This window comes from Emys orbicularis, chromosome 17 (genome assembly GCF_028017835.1).
Source record: "Emys orbicularis isolate rEmyOrb1 chromosome 17, rEmyOrb1.hap1, whole genome shotgun sequence".
Classification (NCBI taxonomy): domain Eukaryota; kingdom Metazoa; phylum Chordata; order Testudines; family Emydidae; genus Emys; species Emys orbicularis.
Window position 1 is genome coordinate 19,850,172 of NC_088699.1, and position 24,102 is coordinate 19,874,273.

The window sequence follows — 24,102 nt, forward strand, 5'->3', positions numbered from 1 at the left end:
CCTGGATCCAGCTCCTTGACTCGTAACATTGTCTCTTAGGGTTTGCCTACATGCACAAGTTGCACTGGTTTAAGATTTGTCGTCTTAGTGCTGCTGGAAGAATGTTTTTGGTGGAGAGCGCCCACGCTTTGCTGCTTCTGTTCACACATGTGGCGATGCTTGCGTTCGCACGGCGCACTGCACTCGGAGCAGGTATCTGTGCCCTCGCTGCCTTTTGGGAGACGTTTGCTGGGCATGGTGGGATAGCCACAGTGATGACAAGGAAAAGGGCCTTGGGATTCAGTCGGTAGCCTGGGACTCAGGTGATCTGGGTTCTGTTCCCAGCTCTGCTCCGGACTCTCTGCGTGACCTGGAGCCAGTCACCTAGGAGGAGATTTTCAGAAGGGCTCCATGTATTGGATGCTGAGGTCTTTGGACAACCTGGCCCTACATTTCCCACTGTAAGCTGCTCAGAGCTGAGCCCCTCTGAAACCTGGCCTTTAGTTCGGTGCCCAAGTGGGGAGCTGAGCTCTTTTGAAACTGGCCCCACTTGTGGGTGCAGAGCCCTGGAAAACTAACCCCCTGCCCCTGTCCCTGAGCTCAATAAATGAATCTCTCTAGACCTTTAGCTTGCCTTGTCTAGTTAGATTGTAAACTCTGGGGCAGGGAGTCTCTTACTATGGGTATGTACAGCGCCTAGCACAATAGGGCCTCAATCTCATCTAGGCCTCTAGGCGCAGAGTAATAAATAATACTTACGATGATACTGTCTGGCCACAAGCTCTCCTGCGGCCCATAGATTCCTCCAGGGTGGATAAAAGCTGGATTTTTTGTGGCTGACTTAGAACCTTCTGAAGCCATATTTGTCACCCTCAAGAGGCACAAAAGGGCAGTGGCCCAGTTTGTCTCATGCCATGAGAGTCACCTTTAAATTATTCTCTTCATGGCTGCGGCATCTGGCGCATGAATCACAGGACGCTTACGCTGAACTGACAACTGTGGTTGTGCTCTGCTTATGGGACAAGGGCCAGACTGGAAAGAGCAGGATTGGGCGGGTTAGAGGCAGGAGGAGGGATACGGTAGAGAAATAAAACCTGCCTTAGCGTGAAAGACTCAAAAGACTTAAAGCGAAGGTTGAGGTGGTGGTAGGGATAAGGTAGAGAAAAGAAGGCAAAGGGACGACGTAGTAGAGATACCCTGATCACGTGTTCATGTTCTGTGACTAAGACAGGGGTTTCCGAAATCACGTAAGGAAACAGCCAATCTGGATTTTAAAATTGCCAGTGACGGAAACCGTTAGTAGATTGTTCCAATGCTTAGTTACGCTCGCTGTTACAAGTGTAAGCCTCCTTTCCAGTCTGCGTTTGTCCAGGTTCAACTTCCATTGTCCCCTAGACTGAAGAACCCGTTACCAAATATTTGTTCCCCGTCTAGGTACATATAGATTGGGATCGTCACCCCTTTAACCTTCGCTTCAAGTCTTTGGAGTCTTTCACTCTAAGGAAGGTTTTATTTGTTGGGAATTGTTATCCTGAAAGGTGGGGAGGGGGAGCCCCATTCATCTGAGCGGATCAATGGTGGGGAAATAAAGCTTTTTGGACCAATTCAAGAATGCCAGGGAATAGACAGGGTGACTGTAAATGGATTGTGGCCCATGTGAAACAGGTCAGTGCTCAGACCTTGTGTGAGAAGCACGCAGCGCCACTCGCCTTTAAGGCACTTGCAAGGGAGAGGCCATGTGCAGTGGTCTCTGGCAAGCGCTGAGGGGCCCAAGAACTCTGCTGGATCAGAGTTGTCCCCCGAGTTCAGGGCGCGCTTAGGTTGGGGGTTCTGGGCCAAACGCTTTAAAGAGAGAGGGCCGAGCCGTGACACTGGAGTCTGGGTCTGGAGCCAAACGGCCCCCGAGGTCGTGGGCGATCGGATCCCATGTCCCAGTTTGGGTCCCTCTCTTTGGTTTGCTACTCAAAGGCACTCAGCAGCTGGTGCTGGGGACGGCAGGGTAGCAGGGAGGCCAGCGGGAAGCTTTCTGCCCTGGCATACCTGCTCAGAGCTGGTTCTGGGGCCCCAGTGTCCATCCCAAGTAGCAGGCTGGGGTTTGAGTAACTCCATGGGGTGGGGAACCCCCCAGCTGTGGAGCCACTGAGAGCAGATGCGGCCCAATGGGGAGACACCAGCCTTACACCCGCTTCCCACAGCCAGAGCAGAGACCGCTCCAGCCACGCCCTCTCTCCTCTCCTCTGTGCAGGTGTCTGGGAGGGGATGGTGTGGGCCACCTCCTGGCACCTGGGGAACGCCCTAGGCCGGGGGAGTTCCCACCTGGGAGGAGCCTCGTGCATTCCAGCCCCTTCCCGCGGCCAGAGAGGCCACGCCGTGGTTCAGAATTGGGCCCAGCCTGCTTTTCGGGGGTGAGGTCTTCCTTCGCAAAGCGGAAGGAAGACCAAGCCCGGCATCGCAGCCATTGACTATCCGAGCCACTGGGTGTCACTGTTGCACTGTATATCCCGGGGACGTCGCCAATTCTCTGTGCTCCCTGGGGGTGAGGTTTCCAATGGGGCGTAGAGAGCTCCTGTCCTCTGGCCTGCCCCACCGCCTGGCCTCTTGTGGAGGCATTGTGCCGCCACTCTGAGTGGTGGCTTTTGCACCTGTTCTGGGCACGTGCGTGAGGCCCCGGAGAATCGGGTCTCTGTCTGGCTAAGCGCACGGAGACGTGGCCGAGGAGAAACTGGTTAATCATAGAATATCAGGGTTGGAAAGGACCTCAGGAGGTCATCTAGTCCAACCCCCTGCTCAAAGCAGGACCAATCCCCAGACAGAGTTTTGTCCCAAATCCCTAAATGGCCCCCTCAAGGATTGAACTCACAACCCTGGGTTTAGCAGGCCAGTGCTCAAACCAAAACCCCTGGCATCCTGGAGCGGGATCCTCTGGGGAGCCCTTGACAAAGTCCAGCTGGCTCAGGTCTGAGGGAGGTTTCCTGCCTCTCTGTGTGGCCAGCTATCCCATGCTAGATTAGGGCGACCAGATGTCCCCATTTTAAACAGACAATCCCGATATTTGGGGCTTTGTCTTATAACGGGGCCTATTGCCCCCACCCCCATCCCAATTTGTGACACTTGCTGTCTGGTCACCCTATGCTAGAGCAGCCCAGCCGAAGATGGCTTAGACCTGGGGCTCAGACACTTAGGCCAGGCCTACACTACAGACCTGCGTCGCTGTGAAAAATCCACCTCCCTGAGCGACGTCGTTATACCGACCGTATGGACAGCGCTGTGTCGATGGGCCAGCTTCTCCCACTGGCGTTGCTGCCGCCTCCGGGGAGGTGGGTTAACTACGCCGACAGCAGAGCTCTCTCCCGTCATGTAGGAGCCACACGGGTGCTGCCCTGAGCTACTGCGACTCTTTGCCCCGGCAGTCCGCAGCTTGCGGCCAGGGCAGATGTTGAAGCAGAAATCCTCAGGGGAAGAGTTGCCCAGATTTCCCCCCATCAAAGCCTTCCCCCGGATTGCCATTTCAAGTGGCGCACGCAACAGGGCCCGCCCCATGGCGTCCCGTGAGATCCTGCGATTGGCTTTAAAACATGGAGGTTTTTTGTTTTTGTTTTTTAAAGTTGGTTTCTTTTTACTTTCCCTCTGACTTTTGAGCCATTGGTGGGTCACATGTTTTCAAGCTTTTCTCTGCAACGTACTTAAAAAAAAAAAGGCAAGCTGAGACTCTCTCTCACTCACAAGACTCCAGGAGTTGGGGCTTTAAGGGAAGTGCCAGGTAGTGCACGACTCAAAATAGAATTGCAGGAACTGGAGACGCTGCACAAGCCAAACACGGGGTGGCACGCGGTGAGCCCGCTTCTGAGCTCGTGTTTGTCACTGCTTCCTCGCCTTCGAGAGAACAGCCCCGACTGGCCCCAGCTGAGGATCTAGCCCTGCATGTTGAGTTGGAAGAAGGGACAGGCGTTCCAAGCAAAAGCACTTCCCATGCTTTGTTTGCCCGCTGGTGTTGCAAGGTTCTATGAAAAGACTTTTGTTCAATTAGGAAAACCAATGAGCTGCCCCTCCCTTCTGCAGCACCTGCTCCTCTCTGGTCCGTGGGATCCAACGACACTGCATATGGGGATAAACACAAGCTGAGAAGGGGTATTTCTCAGGCAGCACTTTGGTTCCAGTTTCCCAGAGAGGATCAGTTACTGGCATGGGATTCTTGCCTATGGTTTCCCCACTCGCTTCTCCCCTCTGTCTCCAGCTACACCTAGTGTAAATGGTTTTTTTTTTTTAACGTGCATCTTCTCCTCTCCCAGGACCCAGCCAGACTGTCTCTGCTGAGGAGCTTCGGCAGACAGGGGAGCAGATCTCCAATGTGACCAGCCCCCTCCCAGGTCTCTGGGCTCTCTGCCAGATATTCTGTTTGGTTCCTTGACAGCAGAACCTGGAGCCCGAGTCCTTGTGCGGTCATTCACACCAGTGCAACATGGGTGTAACGCGCAGCTAGATCAGGGGGAGCATTTGACACCACTTTGCTGGTGTAAACGCCTGGACACGGCAGAATCTAGCCATGCGTTGGTAACCTGCGGCCAGTCCATTACTCCTGCCCTTGAGCCTTCCTTCTTAAGGGGACCAGCGTCCCCTGGGGTTGCTGCATGATGCTATTGCCTGGTACTGATCATGGGCCCAATTCCCTTTGTCCTGCACCTTGTGTTGTCATTGACGCCAGCACAGCATGGTGACCATTCACGCTGGCGTGAGTGATGGCACCGGGTGTAGGAGGGCCATGGGGAATCAGGCCCCCTTGGGGTGGAGGAAAGTTCAGCATGCCCCAGGGCCAGAGGGCAGAAGGAGCGGCCTGCTGCATTCACAGCTCCGGCCGCTTCGCATTCAAGCAGCAGCGTTATCTCCATCTCTGGAGATATTTAAGAGTAGGTTAGATAAATGTCTATCAGGGATGGTCTAGACAGTATTTGGTCCTGCCATGCGGGCAGGGAACTGGACTCAATGACCTCTCGAGGTCCCTTCCAGTCCTAGAATCTATGAATCTATGAAAACCTACCTATCAGGCAGGATGCCTGTGTGTGGTAAAGCCCACGCTGGCCCAGCCGTGACCCAGAACCTCAGCGCCCCTGGGGCATCTGCTCTATTGTTACTCCCCCCTTTCTCAACCACCCTTCTAGAGCTGTGTGTAGAACTGCACCTGCTGCGTAAGGGATCGTTGCCACCGCCTGTCACCGCAGCTGGGCGGCTAGGTTAGCTCCGACTCCTCACCCATTCAGATGGGGATATTAGGACGAGTCTTGATTGGCACTTTCCCAGTAGGTTGCTCGGAGGCGGAGCCAGGAGGGAGTAGAGTACATGCTCCCCTCCTCGCTAGCTGGGCGCACAGCTGTTCTTCCCAGCTTTGATCATACCGGCTGGAGCCAACCTTCGGTTGCTCCTGTTCTGTTAGTAAAGGCGAGCCAGCAAAAGCTCCTCTGTGCCAGTAGAGGGCGGGGCTCCTCTGCGACCCAGCCCGCTAGCAGGTGTTAGGGCAAGAGCTGGGTGAATGACTGATTTTGTGATTCGCTGGCATGTCTGGAGAAAAATTATCTCAGGGGGGCTTGACAATAAACTTTTTGAAATTTTCAGCAAACTGAAAAGTGTGTGTGTGTGGGTGTGGGTGTAAATAGTTTGGGGTCAAATTAAATTTAATTGTTTTAATGCTGAGCTTTTTTTTTTTTTTTTTACATTTTTTTTATTGAAGGAAAGCGTGCAAGAAAAAGTGCTTTTGAATCACAACGTATTTTTTCAAAAATGTTGGATCATTTTGCCTTTTTTTTTTGTTTTTCCGGAGCTGAGAAACTCAGCCAAACCAAGACAACTTTGCCAAACGTTTGAGTCACTGAATCTGCATTTTTTTTTTCTTCTTTTCCGGAAATAAAGACAGCTGACAAATTTCACCAGGCACTAGCTAGGCCACTGCATGGAGCTGCTGAAACTCTGCAGCAAAAATATACCCACAGCAGCCAGTCTCGGAGCCGGGTCTACAGCCTTGGGCTCGCACTGCAGTGCTAGACACAGCTGTGTAGTTGTTCCCATTCGGGCTAGAGCTCGGGATATGATACCCCGGGAGGGGGGTGGGTCCCAGAACCCCAGCTCCAGCCTGAGCGGGGCAATTTGTAGCACCGTAGTGCAAAGCGGAGTCTGTAACCCCAGGCTCTGAGTTTGCAATATGTGTGACCTGACTGTGGCCAGGCAGAGGGACGGATTGTGGCATACCAGGAGTGTTACCTAGTGGCAGCTGCTCTAAGCTAGGTATACTCAGGTTTGGGAAGTACCAGGAGAGGAGATAAGCCAAGATGCTGTGGGGAAGTGATGCTGGTGAATCGGTAGGAAGTGCCCCTCCTATTGGATGAACACTTGGCCCCACCAAAATCCTTTCTCATTGACTTCATGTCCCCCTCCGCGTCAGGGCTGGACTAATACCCCTGTGGTGGTGATAGAGGGTCTGTCTTTCAGATGAGATGAGAAGCTGGTGCCAACCAACTGCGCTCACCAAGGAGCCGCTGGCACTTTCCACCCAAGTCGGCACGTTAACCCAAGTGCCGTGGCCAAATTCCAGGGATTCCTCCCAACTCCTCAGTGGTTTCCAGGGGATAACTTCTCTCCTGTTCTGTTGTGGTTTAGAGGCTGCCGGCTGCCACCTTCCACCCCCCAGGTAGCTGCCTCTCAGCAGAGGGTGAAGTGATCCGTGCATATAGATAGACGGAGAGCTTGTAAAACCTGTTGGCTTCATTGTATTTTTTAAAAATAGTACCGAGTAAATAATAATTCTTAGCTCTTTACCTCAGTAGATCTTAAAGCTCTTTACCAAGGAGTTCAGGATCATTATCTCCATTGTAGAAATGGGAAACTGAGGCACAGTGATTTGGCCAAGGTCACCCAGCAGGCCAGAAGCAGGAATAAAACCCAGGTCTCCTGTGTCTCAGGCCTTGGTCCACTAGGCCACACTGCTGTCTCCCTTCATTTTTATAAAACAGGCTGTTAATAGTGCAACCGTGGTGGGGGGAAAAGAGCGACAACATTATACCCAGATATAAAAGGGTCTTTCTGTCTGAAAGCTGGTAACTCAAGTGTTAGCCTGAAGAACAGCTTTGTTTCATTTAACCTGCTAATGATAGTCCTTGGCACTTCTCTAGCACCTTTCGTCTGAGGATCTCCCTACACCAACATGAGGGAACAGAACGGGTGCTGGGAGTCAATCTCTGTGACTCTGACTCGCAGCATGACACTGGGCAACTCACAGCCCTCGCTCTGTGCCTCAGTTTCCCCATAGCTAAAACAGCGAAGATAACCATGATCTGTCTTTTTGTGGGAGTTTTTCTTTTTAAACCAACTGCTGTGTCTCTCCTGCTCTCCCCTCCCCGCCCCCCAGACCTCAGATCTGTGTGGAAAAGGGAAGAGACAGGTAAGCGGAAACTCGAAGTGCTCAGATGTTTGGAGACTAACTCCTTTGAATTGTCGCAGGCAGGAGCCGTCAAAGCACAGATCACGGAGTTCTGTATTGCAGCAGTCTGTGACCGGCCTCGCTGGGGGGAGAAATTCACCCCTAAATGCAGAGGCCTTTGCATCAGTCCTTCTGACCCTGTATTTTTAGGACTTGAGTGATGCGCAGGTTTTGTGCTGGGTCTTTGCACAGGGGTGAATTTCATCCTGCTCTGAATAATCAAGCAAGCTCCAGTGGCTGGGATAACACCGTTGCCCTGACAATTTCACCAACTGCTAGTTGCTTTCCCGGTTTCCCAACTGCTTCCTCGTTCCACCGAGCTCCAGGGTCCAGATGCCACCATAGCAAAGACGGTTCTGCTAATGCACTCGAACTTGCTAGTGCAAAGATAGCTGCATGGGACAACAAAACAAAACTACCCTTAGGTAGAAGTCACGTGGACTGGAGTGTGATGAGTGAACTATAGCCAGTAAGCTAACAAGGACTCCAAAAATGTTTCCCCTTTAATCTGTGACAAACCACAGACCTCAGCAGCAGTAACAAAGATCCCGAGGGGCAAATTCTGTCTGTGTGTTATATCTGATGCTTAATGTAGTGTCATCCCCCTTAGCACCTATCCTGCTTGGTAAGATGGTATGAGTCAGTTCTGATATCCCTTATCCAGTAACCCTTTCTTGCCTGTGTTCTCCTGGCATACCAACGATGCTTGATCCTTTTCCTTCTCCATTTCAGGCAACGCCTCTGATTCTGCTCCCTTGTCGTTCCCAGGTGAGATCTTCTTAGAACTGCTTCTGGACGAAGAGTTTTGTACCCAAAAAATGGGGTTTTGTCAAAAATGAATATATTGGGGAGAGTGGAAATGGGGATGAGATTTTGAGTTTTGCTTTGAAAAAAACAAATGGGTTTAAAATGAAAAATTTGACGAAATTTTTTGCGGAGGCAAAATAAGCGTTTCCTGACCGGAAATATTACTGGAAGCCATGGGGGAATTTTTGCAACTTCCTGGGCTTGTTCCGGGCCATCTCTGATGGGCAGTGCCATAGAGCTGGGCGTCCGCGGTTCTAGTGAATGACCGACTGATTCGGCAAGGCAAACGGTGTGTCATTTATACAGACGCGTGTTCTATTTCTAATTATTTGACAGATCATTTATGTGTGGCTGATTTCAGCCCAGGAATTATCCATGGATTGGTTTGCTGTGAGTATTAGCAATTTGCTACCTGCACCAGGTGACAGGTCACCCAAGTCACATGATACCATTTCTCTTCTCTCATTGGACGATTCCCTAACCCAACAAGAGCTTTCAAGATGGCCAAGTGAATGTGTCCGGTGCAGAGATGTAGTCCTGACCCTTTGCTTCCCACAAACAAATAGAAACCCACTCACCAGAATCAAAGCAAATGCCAGCAAGACAGCAGCCTACTACTGGTATCAACTAATAGAGCTACTCCCTTTGTTTAAGTGGTAGCAGTCTGGGATTTGGTGCAGAAGGTCATAGGTTCAAACTCTGCTGATGACCCCTGGTGGGAGTCATGGTGCATTCATTACCTAATTAGGGCTAGCCTGTTGCCTGGTTACTCGCCTCACTGTGACCTTCCTCCTTGCAGAGGTGCGGCTGGTCAACGGGCGCAGCCGGTGCCAGGGGCGTGTGGAGATCTTCTACAATGGCTCCTGGGGGACGGTGTGCGATGACGACTGGGACCTAGTGGACGCCAACGTGGTGTGCCGCCAGCTGGGCTGCGGCCATGCCCTCGCCACGCCGGCCACCCTGACCTTCGGCCACGGGCGGGGGCCCATCTTCTTGGACAACGTGGACTGCCAAGGGAGGGAGGTGGCCCTGAGTGAGTGCGGGAGCCGTGGCTGGGGCATCCACAACTGTTACCACTATGAGGATGTGGCCGTCACGTGTAACGGTAAAAAGGTTTGGTTCCATCTTATGGCGGGGGCAGGGGCAGCGGCAGCGAGGGGGTTACATGACTGATGCCTCTTCAGACCCCCCAGGCAGGGCCCAGCAGCCCCCTTGTCTCATGTCCCTCTTGTGACTGACTCCTAGGACTTCCGGTCAGAGGTCACCCTGGCTTCCTCGCCAGGGCCCCCGGGCCCGGCACTGGGCTCTCGGAGGAGATGGTGCTGCAGGGCTGGGCTGTTGGGGATCAGAGGATGGGCCAGCTGCTACCAGCCACTTGAGCTAGGGGCCAGAACTGAGCAGCACCGGGGCCTGGCTTGGGTTGATTAAACTGACCCTCCCTCCACATCTTTCCCTATCTGCCCTGCCCTTTGCTCTCACTCCGTCCTGGCCCATGGCTCCACATTCCCTGCTCTGTGACCTCCCTTAGGGTAGGTCTGTCCTGCAATCAGAGGCAACTGCGGAGCATGTAGACGTACCCGGATCTAGCTAGCTCCAAGAATGATAGCAGCAGTGTCAGCTACCCCTTCGAGTTCGCACCCTGGGTCTCCGGCAGCCTTGTCCGTCGGTGCAGGAGCAGCTTCCCTGCTAGTGGTAGTGGCGTGAGCTACCTAGCGCTGTCTACACTGCAGTCGGGACAGCGCGTGTAGACGTGCCCAAGCCAGCTCTGATTGGAAGGATCGCAGACCCAGTAAGGTCTCCTTTTTCTCTGCTGGGCCTGTTTTTTTTATTCCCAATCACTCACAGACCAGGGGCTCCCCTCTCAGACCTAGTCAGGGTGATGGGGGCAGATGCCCGGAGCTGGGCCAGATTTGCAGACAGACGCCGGCCCAGGCCTAGCAGAGAGACAGTGGATTTGTGATCCCCTAGGAGGCAGGGACTGGTTGATTGAGGAAGGCGTCCAGCCTTGATTGGAGGAAAGGGGCTGACCTGGAGGGGAAGGGGTGATGCGTCTCAGGATGCAGCTGTGAAGGGGGGTGGGAGGAGCTGGTTGGGAGGCGAGCTCAGGCCGGCTGTTGGGGAGGAGATCTCTGGAGGCTTGGTGGGTTGATCTGGCTGCTGCGTGTCCAGGCTGAAGTGCTCTGCTCAGGCCACTGGAGGTTTGTCCATCGCTGTTCATAGCCGGGATGCTGATGAGAGGGAGGCAGAGTGAAAGAATTCCCAGTGCGCTGGGAGGGGGCTCCCAGGGGGCAGGGCCAGCTTTTGACCCAGAGCAAAATGTTACCCTGCTGGCCAGTGAGCGCAGCGATGGGGGTGACGCTGCCCTGTCCGGGGCTCCTCCCTCCCGCCCAGACTGAGCTCAAAGACACAGACGTGGGGGCTGCTCCACTAATAACGACCAGCCCTCCAGCTACCCTGGCCTGCAAGGAAAAAATGATCCTTCCCTCTAGCACTCAGCATTACACACGGGTCTGAACAGCGCTTAGCCCGTCTGCATCACTTTGCAAACAGGGACCAATCCCCAGCAGCAGGATTGAGTGTCATTGTCCTCAGTTTCCCCCGCAGAGCGGTGAGGTGACTCCCCCAAGAGCTTGCCGGGTCAGCGGCAGGATTAGAACTCGGGTTCTTTGCTCAGCGTTGCCGGCTCTCGCAGGGTGAGCGCGCGTCTCCTGATATTTGCCGTTTTTCTAGCCGGCGCCTCGGTGTGTGTGAACATCGCTGCTCTCCCCGGGGCTCTGGAGGCTGGGGCGGCGTATCCAGCGGGTGTATTTATTACGGGGTGGGTGGGAAAGGAAAATGAGTAAAGCCACCCTGACGCCCAGCCTGCCTCTGGCTCTCTTTGCAGAGCTCTCCCCCACCCGGGCAAGCAAAGGACCAGCGAGCAGAACCGCCACAGCCACCCTGCCGAACGGGAAGAGTAAGCATGTCGGAGATCGGCTTCTCGCTCCTCACATTCCCTCGCTGCCTCCTACTCACCCTTCGAAGCCCTCGTCTGGCGTCTTTCCGCCGGAGGCCAGGCCAGGGCGCCCAAGCAGGGCATGTAGACTCTCCCCATCCCTTACCCCCAGGTGTGGGCCAGCTCCCCCACTGAGAGCAGAAGAGGCAGGTGAGACCAAGGCCAAGGATGACCCCAGTGGGTTATTGAGGTCCCTGCATTGCCGTGGGGCTGCTGCGTAGAGCAGGGGCTGTCCAGAGCGGGTCTCCCAGTTTGGGGACGGGACGTCCCAACTCCATGGGTTCCTTTTGCTGCCATGTGCAAAGTCGCGTCTCACTTGCTGCTCCCCATCCCCTCTAAGCCTCCTTCGACACGACCTGCTCCTGTCGCTCCCGTGGGATCCCGCTCGGTGCTCTGCCCGCCCCGGGGAGAGCCCTGACACTAACCCCATCTGCCCTTGCGCAGGCGATGGCAGCGTTCGGCTGGTGAGCGGCGCCGACCCCTGCCGGGGCAGGGTGGAGATATTCTACCAAGGGACCTGGGGCACGGTGTGCGACGACGACTGGGGCATGAGCGACGCCAGCGTGGTGTGCAGGCAGGCGGGCTGCGGCCGCGCAGTGGCACACAAGAGCAACGCCTACTTCGGCTACGGCACGGGGCGCATCCTGCTGGACAACGTGAACTGCGAGGGCAGCGAGCCCCGCCTCTCGGCCTGCTACAGCCTGGGCTGGGGGATCCACAACTGCGGGCACCACGAGGACGCGGGGGTCATCTGCACAGGTAAGGGAGCAAAGCCTCCTGGGACCGGCCGCCATCTTGGCTGACCTGCCGGGGATGGGACTGAGGCGCAAGCCACGGCCTGTGTGGATTGGGCGCGGAGGGGGCCATGCTGATTGGAGGATTACCGCCCTCCCCCATCCAGAGGCAGCTCAGAACAAGCATCTGAGCCATGACAATGCAAGCCCTGGATAAGCCTTGACCGATGTGATGGCTGCCTCCTTGGCCGGCATCGAGACCAGCCCTCCAGAGCAGAATGTCTGAGTCTCTACAGGTAGATCCAGCCCCATGGGGGGAAGGGGCAGGGCTGCAGTAGACTCAGACCCTCTGTAAATTGGCTATGGAGAGGAGTGAGTAGCACGCAGCGAGCCATGGGTTACGTCCCCGGTCACTGCTGCTGCTCAGGGCCGTGCTAAACAACCCTACTCTGCTTCCTACGATCATGACGCATTGGAGCAAAATTGTGCAGGGCTGAGTATTTTAACCGTGGCCTCCAGTCGCACGGGCGCGTGCATCGGCACCCACAATGGTGGCTGTGCAAGCTGCTACTTGCGTGAAAACAAAAGCTGCCCCCCTTCTCCACATTGCACATACAGAGCTCTCTTTCCACACCGCCAGCTGCCCCAGTCCCGTTTGCGGGTTGAACATCTGATCCAGATCCAAATGTCCCCATAGATCAGGGATGCTCGTACCCGGATGCTGGTTTGGAACCATTTTGCAGCATGTGCGGAAAGCGAACGAATCCAGGCAGTGGCAGACCGAGCCGAGGGCCCCCCTTGAGTCCCCTGCCAGCCCCCCGTTGTCTGTCCTGAGGGAGCTCTAGCTGACTTCAGCCCTGCCCCCAGGATGAGCGGTTGCTGGAGTAGCATGCCCAATACCTCTGCTGGAGCATGTGCGCTGTCAGAGCACAGACAGCGCGCTCCAGGTCGCACCACGCACAGCTCTGTTGTGAATGCTATGGATGCAGCACACGCTCTGCATTGTGCCATGGGTGCCCTCTGTTATTAGTCGTCGTCTCTCTGCAGCTCTCTTTCCGCTCGGACCCACAGCCTCGCTTGGTCTGTCCAATCTTGTTAAGAGAAACGTTTCCAAGCCCCAGAAACCAGCAATGAATCCATGCTGATGTCTTCAGACCCAATGTTTCCTTCGCGCCACTTTCTCCCTTGTAGACTGGAGGCTCCTGGGGGAAGGGGCTGTCCGCAGGTGCCAATATCAGCACTAAACACAGAGACGTGGGATCTAAATCCAATGATGCCAACCCAGGGGGAGGAGCAGTTTTGTGGCAAGCCCGGGACTGCAGGAAGTCGAATAGCCTTGGGAGCTGGGCAGAGAGGTGGCAAATGGAGATGAATGGGAAGGGTGAAGTGCTAGCCCGGGGAGGGTAGTTCTGGCAGCAGAAGGACTATTAGGCTGAATGGAACAGAACTACAAGCGACTAATGGGGGGTAGGGAATCGGGATCATAACGCCAGAGAAGTTGGAGTCTGGTGTTACTCCTGGGGGAATTCTGCGACACTGCACGTGCGCAGAATTTATGTCCCCTGCAGATTTCTTTGCTTCCCCCCCCAGAAAAATTACTCCTGACAGGAAGCGAAGGGAAGCCGCAAGAGCGGTCACGCGCCCCACCCCAGCAGCGCAGGCAGGTTGGTTCGGGCGCCTGGCGCAGCTGGTAGAGACATAAATCACCACCGAGGGGAGAAGGGGGCTTGGCAGTCGTGCAAGTGAGAGACACTCTGTCCCTCTTGCTTGCTATTGCAGGACGCTTGGTGTGGAGGGGCAAGGCTTCAGGGGGTTTCTGAGGAGGGAGGCATGGGGCAGAGCAGAATGTAGCAGCCTGCCTGCTTAGTGAATTGTTCCCATTGTCTTTGTGAATTCCTCCAGGAGTATAAAACAGGTGTAAAAGTTTTAAGGCTCCTTCATATTGCCAGAGTGGTGTACGGACAGTCTGGCCTTATAAATGCTTATGGTGCTTTAGTGATTAGAACTGGTCTAAGTTTTTGGACTGAAAAAAATTCCTATCAAAATGTGCTCCATGAACTGTTTGCTACTGACCTTTCTGGAGATGGTCAGTAGCCAATATAAATTGTGCTTTTGATTCCCCAGCCCTTACTTGCTCTTCAGTTGCCTATGATGTAATCCTGAGCATATGGCTGCATATATTGACTAATAACTAGAAATAAACGGTCAAACTTAGCTACATTACTATTACGCAAGGTGGTTTGGGGATTTCCTCCAATGCTCCCCACTCCGTTCTCCATCCATTGTATTGTAGTTTAAATAAATTACTGAAATAATTGACAACAGAGTGACTATACTGCATTATTTTGACAAATAAAATATGCAGAGTTTGGCAGAATTTTAAAATATTGTGCACAGAATTTTTAATTTTTTAGGGCAGAATTTTTAATTTTTGGGCACCGAATTCCCCCAGGAGTACTGGTGTGTAGCAGCCACCGGAAAGGAACTGAGATGTTGCCATAACATGACCCGGAGCCGGGGTGCTGATAACGCCCCGGCGCTGAGTCTAATAGCTCAGTCCTGAAATCAACCAGAGCTCTGCCACCGAAGGCAGTGACAGCCGGTCGGTGAGGCTGCTTAGGGCTCCCATGGGTGGTTCTGGTGACCAAGGAAGGGTGCAGCGGGTCCGACCAGGAGGAAAGCTGAGTGGCTGCAAATCTGCTCAGCCTTGCAGAAAACGGAGAGCTGAATGTGATGCAGGGAAAAGGGGGCAAATCTCTTGACAGTTGGCCAGAGCGAAGGCTCAAGCCACAAAGCTCTGTGGGTGGGTTTGAACCCCGGACCATCCCAGGGAACCCAAATCACCCAGGCCCAGCATGGTTTTGACCCTCCTCAAAGGGAATGAAATGCAGTTGGCTCTACACACTGAGCGTGCTCTAAATGCACTGATGGGACGGGCATGCCTGAAAGAGCTCCTTGTGGGCCCCCCCTAAGTGCCCCCCATTTATCTAAACCCAGATCTACACTACAGCGTTAGGTCCACGCAAGGCAGATCTATGTCAGTGTCTACACTAACATTTCACTCCCTTTGCCGTAATTCGCCCGCTACCCCGACTTAATAACTCCACTTCCCTGAGCGGCGTAGAGACACGGTCGACGCAGTGTCGGTGTGGACGCCGCCTTGCTTAGGTCGACCGTTGCTGGCTTTCAGACCCGCCCCACAATGCCCCATACGGACAGCTCAGTTGGTGCAGGTGCTCCCGGTGAGGCCGCGTACGGCCGACACAAGGAGGAAAGTGTAGACGTGCAAGCGATGTAATTACTGTGGGCCAACCTAAGTTTGGCCAACTTAATTGTGTAGTGTAGACGTGCCCTAAGTTACTTACATGGCTCCCAGTGCCACAGGATCTGATGGCCGTATAATCTCTAATGTACCCCACAGCACCCTGGAGAGGCAGGGCAGGGCTGTTATCCCCATTACACGGATGGGGAACTAAGGCACAGAGAGGTTAAGTGACTTGCCCAAGGTCACACAGGAAGTCTGTGGCGGAGCAGGGACTTGAAAGTAGGGCTCACAAGGCCTAGGGGACTAGCCACTGGACCGTCCTTCCTCATTACTTGCTAGGCTGAAACCCAGGAGATGGATAAAACACAATGGAGAGAGGCTGGGACTAGTCTGAGCAGCAACCTGCAAGGGAAATGACTCTGGCTGCCTGCGATTTCCTGGCGCTGGTGGAAAACAAGCTGCCTTGGTCAGGAAGTGGAGTGATTGGCTGTCAGCTGCTGGGCACTCAGCCATCCCCGGCCTCCCTTTCTCGTCCCCTCTTTCAATTCTGTATCTCTGTTGATTACCATTTATAATGTTAATAATCCCCTTGAATTCCCCCATTATCGCAGCTAATGACTGGAGCACTAAGTGCTGTCACTTTCGCTTCCCAGTGATTAACTAACAAAGAGGCTGATGGGCGCAAAATGAGCAATTTTCTCAGGCTGTTCCTTTCTTGCCTAACTAGCCATTGTCCTGCAAGCCGGGGAGATGGAAACGCTGGCCCGGAGAGCCTCGGTGGGATGGCTTGTATGGGGGTGGGCGCTGTTCTGAATGGGGGCAGCGGGTCCACAGAGTGGGTGAGGCCCAGCTGGGAGAACAGAACCTCTAGGGGAGATCGGTGGCAAGGCGAGAGAGGGGGCCTTGGTCCTGGCCCGCTGGGTGGAGTGAGACGTCTAGGCAGAATGGGCTGGAACGCTGTGGTGTGAGCGGTGCGCTGTACCTGGGCCTAGCCACCGTCACGGCCAAGCCCAGTCAGGTGCTACAATATTAGAGTTGCCAGGTGTCCGGTTTTCAACCGGAACATCCAGTCAGAAAGGGACCCTGGTGGCTCCGGTCAGCACCGCTGACCAGGCCGCTAAAAGACCGGTTGGCCGCAGTGCCAGTGGGGCAGGCAGGCTCCTTAGCCATGCGGCTCCCGGGAAGCTGCCAACATGTCCCTCCGGCTCCTAACAGAGGGGCAGCCACGGGGGCTCTGCGTGCTGCCCCCACCCCGAGCGCTGGATCCGCAGCTTCCATTGGCCAGGAACCGCAGCCAATGGGAGCTGCGGGGGCAGCACCTGCAATCTGGGGCAGCCCATGGAGCCGCCTGAGCTAAGCGCTGCCCGGAGCCTGCACCCCAAACCCCTGCCCCAGCTCTGAGCCCCCTCCCACACACCAATCCCCTTGGCCCCAGCCCCCTCCTACACCCAAACCCCTCATCCCCGGCCCCACCCCAGAGCTCGCACTCCCAGCCAGAGCCCTCACCCCCCCACACACACCTCAACCCCCTGCCCCAGCTCTGAGCCCCCTCCCACACACCAATCCCCTTTGCCCCAGCCCCCTCCTACACCCAAACCCCTCATCCCCGGCCCCACCCCAGAGCTCGCACTCCTAGCCAGAGTCCTCACCCCCCCACACACACCTCAACCCCCTGCCCCAGCCTGGAGCCGCCTCCCACACCCTGAACCCCTCACTTCTGAGGCCACCCTAGAGCCTGCCCTCCAGCCCAGAGGCCTCACTCCCTGCCTCAGCCCAGAACCCCCTCCCACACTCCCAACCCCTTGGCCCCAGCCCGGATCCCGCACCCCCTGCCCCAGCCCGGTGAAAATGAGCGAGTGAGTGAGGGCGGGGCAGAGCGAGCGATGGGGGGTGGGGGAAATGGAGTGAGTGGGGGCGGAGCTTCAGGGAAGGGGCGGGGCAGGACAAGGGTATTTGGTTTTGTGCGATTAGAAAGTTGGCAGCCCGATGCTACATGGAGGCCCGCGTGCCGGGATGGCTCATCATATCAGCTGCACCTCAGTACTAACGGGGGGAGTCGGTTGTAATTTGTGCCATTTCGTGCCAACTAGAAGGAGTTCTTGGGCACCTGGCAGGTGGCCCTGTGCTGGGCAGCATGTGGCTACCCTGAGCCTCCAAGCAGCATGGTTTGGTTGCCAGCCCACGTCTCGCTTCGCTGTGCTCAATGCCTCTGGCTTCCCCTGGGAAAGGGGTGAGGAAGGTGGACCCCAACGTGCCGGCCATGCTCCACCAGGGTGGCAGCAGGACAGGTTCACCCGCTTCCTTTCCAGCCCCGGGCCCAGCTCTCCGCAGCCCACCTCGTTCTCACTGGTAGGGAAGGACGACTGGGTACGCGGCTGAGATGGGAACTCGGCGGGTTGAGTGGGGGATCTCCAGAGCTGAAGACACGAGTCTCTCTAGCTTGAGTTAACGCACCAGACTAGCCGGCTGTAACACACCCATAGCCTCCGGGGATCTGGATAATGGGGCCTGGCAGAATTCAACTTTTTTTTTTTTTTTTTTTTTGACACTATTGACTCATAATATGGATGTTTATTGTAAAATTTTTATTTATTGAAATTTGCCCAAAATGATGGCTTTTAAGCATTCTTTACATTTTGATCAATTTGAATGTTCACAGTTGTGGGAAATTACTGGGGTCAGTCAATAGGAGGGGGCCGGATAATTGTTTAATGACAGAAAAGGTTGAGATTCCAAAGGTTAAAAGCTTTGTAACCGTTCGCACACAAATTGTCAATATCACAGGTCAAAATATACAAAGAAAATAGCCTTAAATCAAACTCTAGTAAGTCCTCAACTGGCATTTTTTGTACAAGTTGAACCTCTCTAGTCTGGCACCCTCGGGACCTGACCGGTGCCAAACCACAGAAGTCAATGCAGAGTGCCAGCGGGTCTCCATAGGCATGGGAAATAAGGGTGTGGGGGGTGCTGCAGCACCCCCAGGCTTTGCACCCAATGTGGCCCCCCACCTGGGGGCTCCGATGCTGGCTCCAGATCCCAGCCACCAGCCCCTTGCCCAAGATCCCAACCGCCAGCCCCAGGTCCTCCCCCTCCCTCCTGGAGCTCGAATGCTGCGAATCAGCTGTTCGCGGTGCTCCGGAAGCGCTGGGAGGGAGGAGTAGTAGTTGGTAAGCAGGGGGCCGCTGGCGTGTGAGAGGCACGGAGGGAGGGGGCAGAGGTGGGAGCTTGGCGCTGGTGGATGCTCCGTACCCACTAATTTTTCCCCGTGTATGCTCCAGCCCCGGAGAACCCATGGAGTCGGCGCCTCTGCCGGCCCACGGATGTTGCCGGCCCATGGAGTGCTGGATTAGAGAGGTCCAACCTGTACTTTCCCAGTCTGTCCGCTTCAATTACTATTGACGGAAATATTTTTTCAGCAGTTTGGGCATGTACGGGGAAATGGATGTTTACTGACATTTACCGATAAAAATCAAATCCTTCCAATCCTTCGTATAACAGACACTGATCCCAACCCGTTGGTTACCTAGGTGCATTTAGCCTAGGGCACTAAGCTCTGAACACATGTTCCCAAGGCACCAGCCAGTGTCTGAAGTAGGAGCTGCTAAGCGCGCGGCTGGAGGAGTGAAGAATGATTGACACATGTCTCTCTGTTCTCTGGACGGGCTCCCTTCTGGCTGCCGATCCTCTCAAAATGACTCAGTGCAAACAAAGTTATGGCCGCTGGTCATGTGGCCTCTGCCTCTACGTGTGTCTCCGCAGGGCTGCGGGTTTCAACGGTGGCACCATTCACCACCTTGGCTGCCCGGGTCTACGGAGAGTCATTCACTGCCACTGCCACAGGTAAGGCCAACGTGGCCCGTTTCCCCATCCGGAGGGATGATGCGTGCGGAGACCTACAGCTCCAAGGCTAGTGCATTGATCATAGCAGCTACCCCATAACATTGTCCTGTGGAGGACACAGCTGTGATCCGAACCAGCTCGCTATCCTTCCTGGCCCAGCCACCCGTACTGGGGAAGCAGGGCTCTGATCCCCCGTCCCGGGTTTTCGCCTCGCCTTCTCCTTTGGAGTCATCAGTAGAGACGCTGGGTGGCCTAGAGACACGGCTGCCAAGAATTCCGCACAGTCCAGAGTGCACAGGTCATGCCGGGCTTCGCTCCATCCACAGCACTGGGTGGGTTCCTTCCTGGGGCCCAGCAGCAGGATCACGGGGGCTGCCAACGTCTCCAGGTCCCTAAACGCCTGCTAGTTGGATGCTCGCTGCACGGCTCTCCCTGGGGGCACTGGGCTCTGATTTGGTTGCTACAGCCACTTATGGCGTCCCGGGGTGGCTGTGATGCCGGGGAACGAGGCGCTTGTGGGTGAAATTCACCAAGGTCCTGCTTCAACGCATAGGGTGATGGCTTGCACGAAGAACTGCCCCCCATAGGGTCTAAATGGGCCTGCTTCTCCTCAGTCCATCAGTCCAGCCTTTCCCCTGAACTCCCACCCTCCTAATGCCGCTGCTTGTCCTTGCAGTGACGGATGCCGGAGATCAGCCCTCGCCGGAGACTGAAGTGATCACAGCGGCCCTTCTGGCCGCGGGCAAGAGAAGTAAGTGCGCGCGCTCCCCGCAGGCGGGCGTTGGCTCCGGACAGCCCAGAGATTCCCTGCAAAGCCAAGGCAGCCACACGGCTCGCCTGCCAAGGCTCGAATGAAAGCCTCGAGGGCCCCCGGTTCTCCGTCGCAGCCCTGCGATATTGACTCAGCCCCTGCTCAACCACATGGAGCACGTTGCGCCATTTATATAGTGGCGTAGCCGGTAGAAACGACGAGTCCCAGCAATGCCATGCTCTAGCTTGAGCCTAAAAGGGAGCACGGCATGCTGTGACCTGTACTTTCCCTGGGCCCTACCTCCGATCAAAGATGAGGGCAGCTGCTGCAGAGCACGGGGCTGCACGGGGCACGTGACTGTATCCCTCCCCACCACCTGCCTCAACCAGAATCTCCCGACTTTCCGGCCTTCCACGTCACCTTTGCTCTCTGGGTCTGACCAACAGGTGGCAGCATCCGGCTGGCGAATGGGAACAGCAGCTGCCAGGGCCGGGTGGAGGTTCTGTACCGCGGCACCTGGGGCACGGTGTGTGACGACGACTGGGGTTTCACCAACGCCCAGGTGGTCTGCCGGCAGATGGGCTGCGGGGTGGCGGTGGCGGCCACCGTCCTGGGCTCTTTTGGTTACGGCACCGGGCCCATCCTTCTGGACAACGTGGATTGTGCCGGCCGGGAGGCTGACCTGGCGAATTGCTTTCATCTGGGCTGGGGGCAGCACAATTGTGGGCACCATGAGGACGCCGGCGTCATCTGCAGAGGTGAGATACGTGTGGGTGCTCCATACAGCACATCCTACCCTGCCCCAAGCAGTGCGCAGGGTTCCAAGCTCCCTCCAAAGCTAGCCAGATCTGGGACCACCCCTAGGGCGTGCCACCAGCAGCCGGCCTCAGCATGCCTCGGGACGGAATTAATGGGCCCCAGGGAGTGCCCTCTGAGTCCCTGCAGCCTCCCAGGGTGCCGTCTGAACTGGGAACCTGGATTCCAGCTGCTCGAGCGGGAGATGGGTCACACGGGGTGTTTGGAGTACATCGTATTTAGTCCGGGGCTCGGGGTTTCGTTCAGGCTGGAATTGGAAGGGGCTGGGCTTTCCGTGAGACTCCAGCCCAGCTTGGTGGAATCCCATGAGACTCCGGGGGAATTTCAGACACGCCCTCCGGCTTCTGAATTCCCCCAGAACCGAAACCTTAGGATCAGGTTCAGATGGGGGGATTCGAATCCAAGCTCCCAGAACTTCAGAGGGTTCAGGTCTGAGGTGCTAGTTTTGGCCCAAGCCGGTCCCCATTTCCAGACTGGCATCCACGGGGGAACGGGATGCTGTCATTAAACGTGACCGATCAGGCCTTCAGCCTCCCCTGTGAATTCCAGTGCCTGCTTTCAGGGGATGTTTGCCCTTCCTCTGTTTCCTAAACGCACCACACCTCCGCAATCTGCAGCGCGTCTCCTCTCCCCGCCTATCTGTCTGGGTCTACCTCGCTCCAGCCCAGTCACTCACGCCCCACGACGTCCGCCCCCGAGCTGGAGACCAGAGATGTCTGATCATTGTTCTTTCCATCCATCCTTTGCTGGAGCAGGTGTGGACGAGTCCGGAGATCATTTCAGAGAAGATGCTTTTGCGACCGCCACCTCAGCCACAACTCGTCCCAAGGACGGTAGGTACCCCATGGGGCCAGCAGCACCCCCCAAACCATCTTCAGGTAGCCATAGGGCTCCTCCCAGAGAAACCCCCGGGGGGCCAGTGGTTGGCAGAGAAGCCAGAGACGAAGGCAGCTGAGGGCTGGTTTAGATCATGCCTGGTCCTGCCTTGAATGCAGGGGATTGGACTAGGAGACCTCTCGAGGTCCCTTCCGGTCCTGTGAGTTTGATTCTATGATACCGCCCGTGGCATTGGCTGAAACGTCGATCAGAAGTGATACCACAGCACATATGGTTGACTCCCTCCCACGGCGTCTGTCATCGGTGGATCTCAAAGCACCTTTACCGTAGCCCAGGGGTGGGCAAACTTTTTGGCCCAAGGTCCAGATCTGGGTATGGAAATTGTATGGCGGGCCATGAATGCTCACGAAATTGGGGTTGGGGTGCGGGAGGGGGTAAGGGCTCTGGCTGGGGGTATGGGCTCTGAGATGGGGCCAGAAATGAGGGGTTCAGAGGGTGGGAGGGGGCTCCGGGCTGGGGCAGGGGGTTGGGGTGTGGGTGGTGGGGGTGAGGGCTCCGGATGGGGGTGCAGGCTCTGGGGTGCAGGAGGGTGGGACCGAGGGGTTCAGAGAGCGGGAGGGGGATCAGGGCTGGGGCAGGTGTTGGGGTGCGGGAGGGGGTCAGGGGTGCAGGCTCTGGGCGGCGCTTACCTCAAGCAGCTCCTGGAAGCAGCGACATGTCCCCCCTCTGGCTCCTACATGAGGCGCGGCCAGGCGGCTCTGCTGTGCGCTGCCCCCTCCGCAGGCACAGCCCCCGCAGCTCCCATTGGCCCTGTTTGCTGGAAAATGGGCACTGCGGGGGCGGCACTTGGGGCACGGGCAGTGTGCGGAGCCCCCTGGCTGCCCCTACACTCAGGAGCCGGAGGGGGGACGTGCTGCTGCTTCCGGGAGTCGTGTGGAGCAAGCCCCCGGCCCCATAGTTTGCCCACCCCTGCTGTAGCCGCTGTCTGTCCCAGTAAGGTAGATGAGCCGAGGAGGTTAAGCTGGGTGACGTGGCACGGGTCACGCAGCAAGGCTGAGCCGGGAACAGAACACAGGCTTTCTTGCTTCCAGTTAGATGCTCTATGCACCGGATTGTACTGCTCTGGGGTCCTGAGGCCTGCTCCCCTGTTCTGGACCCCGTGCTCCCTCATCTCCACTGACCTGCTAATCCTGAGGCACCAGTGATGCTTCCACCACTGGCCCCTCGCTCCCAGGGCAAAGTGAGCCACAGGAGGGGGAGCACGGATTCACGGGCCCCTGTCTCGGCTCCCTCCTTGGCTCGCTCCTCTGAGCACCTGTCTGTACTGGGGCAGCAGCTGCCTGCGTCCCGGGGGCGCAGCGGGGGACGGCGAAGCGCTCGCAGGTCCTAGGCTGGAAGCTGCTTGCAGTGCCCAATGCTGCTACTGCTCTAACGGTGGCTCGGCTGCGTGGATTCACTCCCCGTCTTACCAGGGGGAATCGAGGAAACAATTCGTTCCTATTAACCCCATTAAGGAGCAGCCTTGATGGGGTTGGAGGGCTGCTGCGAGTCCCCAGGAGGAAGGCGGAGGGCAGCCGGTTGACGGGTGCTGTTCAGACGCCAGGGCCTCCGGCTGCCCCGGGTCCCCTCACCCCGCACTGTCCCGCCCCCCGCAGGATTCCTGCGCCTCGTGAACGGTAGCCACCGCTGCGAGGGCCGCGTGGAGCTGTTCTACCTGTCCCAGTGGGGGACCGTGTGCGACGACGCCTGGGACCTCCGGGACGTCGCGGTGGTGTGCCGGCAGCTGGGCTGCGGGGGCGCCCAGGCCGCCTGGGGGGAGGCGCGCTACGGCCCAGGCACCGGCTACATCTTCCTCGACAACCTCAAGTGCAAAGGCGACGAGCCCTCCCTGCTGCGCTGCTCCCATATCCGCTGGAACGTGCACAACTGCGACCACTCGGAAGATGCCGGTGCCCTCTGCGGGCTGCTATGACCGGCTCTGTGCCCACGGCCGCCCAGAGACGCCCGGGTGAGTCCGGGGGGGCAGGTAGATCCCCTCGCGTGCCTCTGTTTCCCCTACCGTGCCCCATCCACGCCCAGGGCAGTAACGTGTCTGTGTGAGGGCAGACCGGGCCTTCAGGTGAGGTGAGGGCAACTCCTGAGCTCAGACACCCGTCCCAACTAGAACGAGTCCGGCTCTCCCGGTAGCGGCGCAGGCGTCGAACAGGAATGCCCCCCCCCGGAGCTGTTCAAAGGCCAGCAGCTCTAAATCAGGCCCTGGCAGTGGTGCCCCCGGCCTGTCGCTAAAGCTGGCTCAGGTAACCGGAGTGAGGAGCCAGGGGAAAGCGCTTTGGTTAAGAGGCCCCAGGATCTGCCCTGAGTTGTCCTTTGGCCGATCAGCCGGATGGAAAGCCCTGGCTGTCAGCTGACGTCGGCTGTTTCTCTTTCAGACTGACGCCGGCCCAAACCGTGGGGAATTCCAGATGCCAGCGGCACGGGGCACGGGGCGGGCCGGCTGGCTGGTGCGCCTCTGGCACTGATGTCTGTGGGAGATGAAGACCCGCGTGACCTGTACATCGCTGTATATAGCACGTCTGTAACGGGCATAGAAGCCCTATTCTCGCTGCCATGCCC

General features: G+C 56.5%; 1 protein-coding gene across 1 annotated transcript; it reads left to right on the forward strand.

Moving 5' to 3' along the window:
* Nucleotides 1–3,517: 3,517 nt before the first annotated feature.
* Nucleotides 3,518–23,461, forward strand: SSC4D (scavenger receptor cysteine rich family member with 4 domains). The gene is made up of 11 exons (XM_065418516.1): nt 3,518–3,527; nt 4,269–4,346; nt 8,177–8,212; nt 9,051–9,356; nt 11,136–11,207; nt 11,691–12,005; nt 19,005–19,085; nt 19,762–19,836; nt 20,283–20,594; nt 21,316–21,485; nt 23,093–23,461. The coding sequence occupies exons 1-11, from the start codon at nt 3,518–3,520 to the stop codon at nt 23,459–23,461; spliced, it is 1,824 nt and encodes a 607-aa protein (XP_065274588.1).
* Nucleotides 23,462–24,102: the final 641 nt, after the last annotated feature.

Bases quoted from the DNA above. Each gene is read 5' to 3' on its own strand.
- SSC4D (XM_065418516.1), top strand. The intron at 8,213-9,050 runs GTGAGATCTTCT...TCCTCCTTGCAG, and splicing joins TGCTCCCTTGTCGTTCCCAG to AGGTGCGGCTGGTCAACGGG. The intron at 19,086-19,761 runs GTAAGGCCAACG...TTGTCCTTGCAG, and splicing joins ATTCACTGCCACTGCCACAG to TGACGGATGCCGGAGATCAG.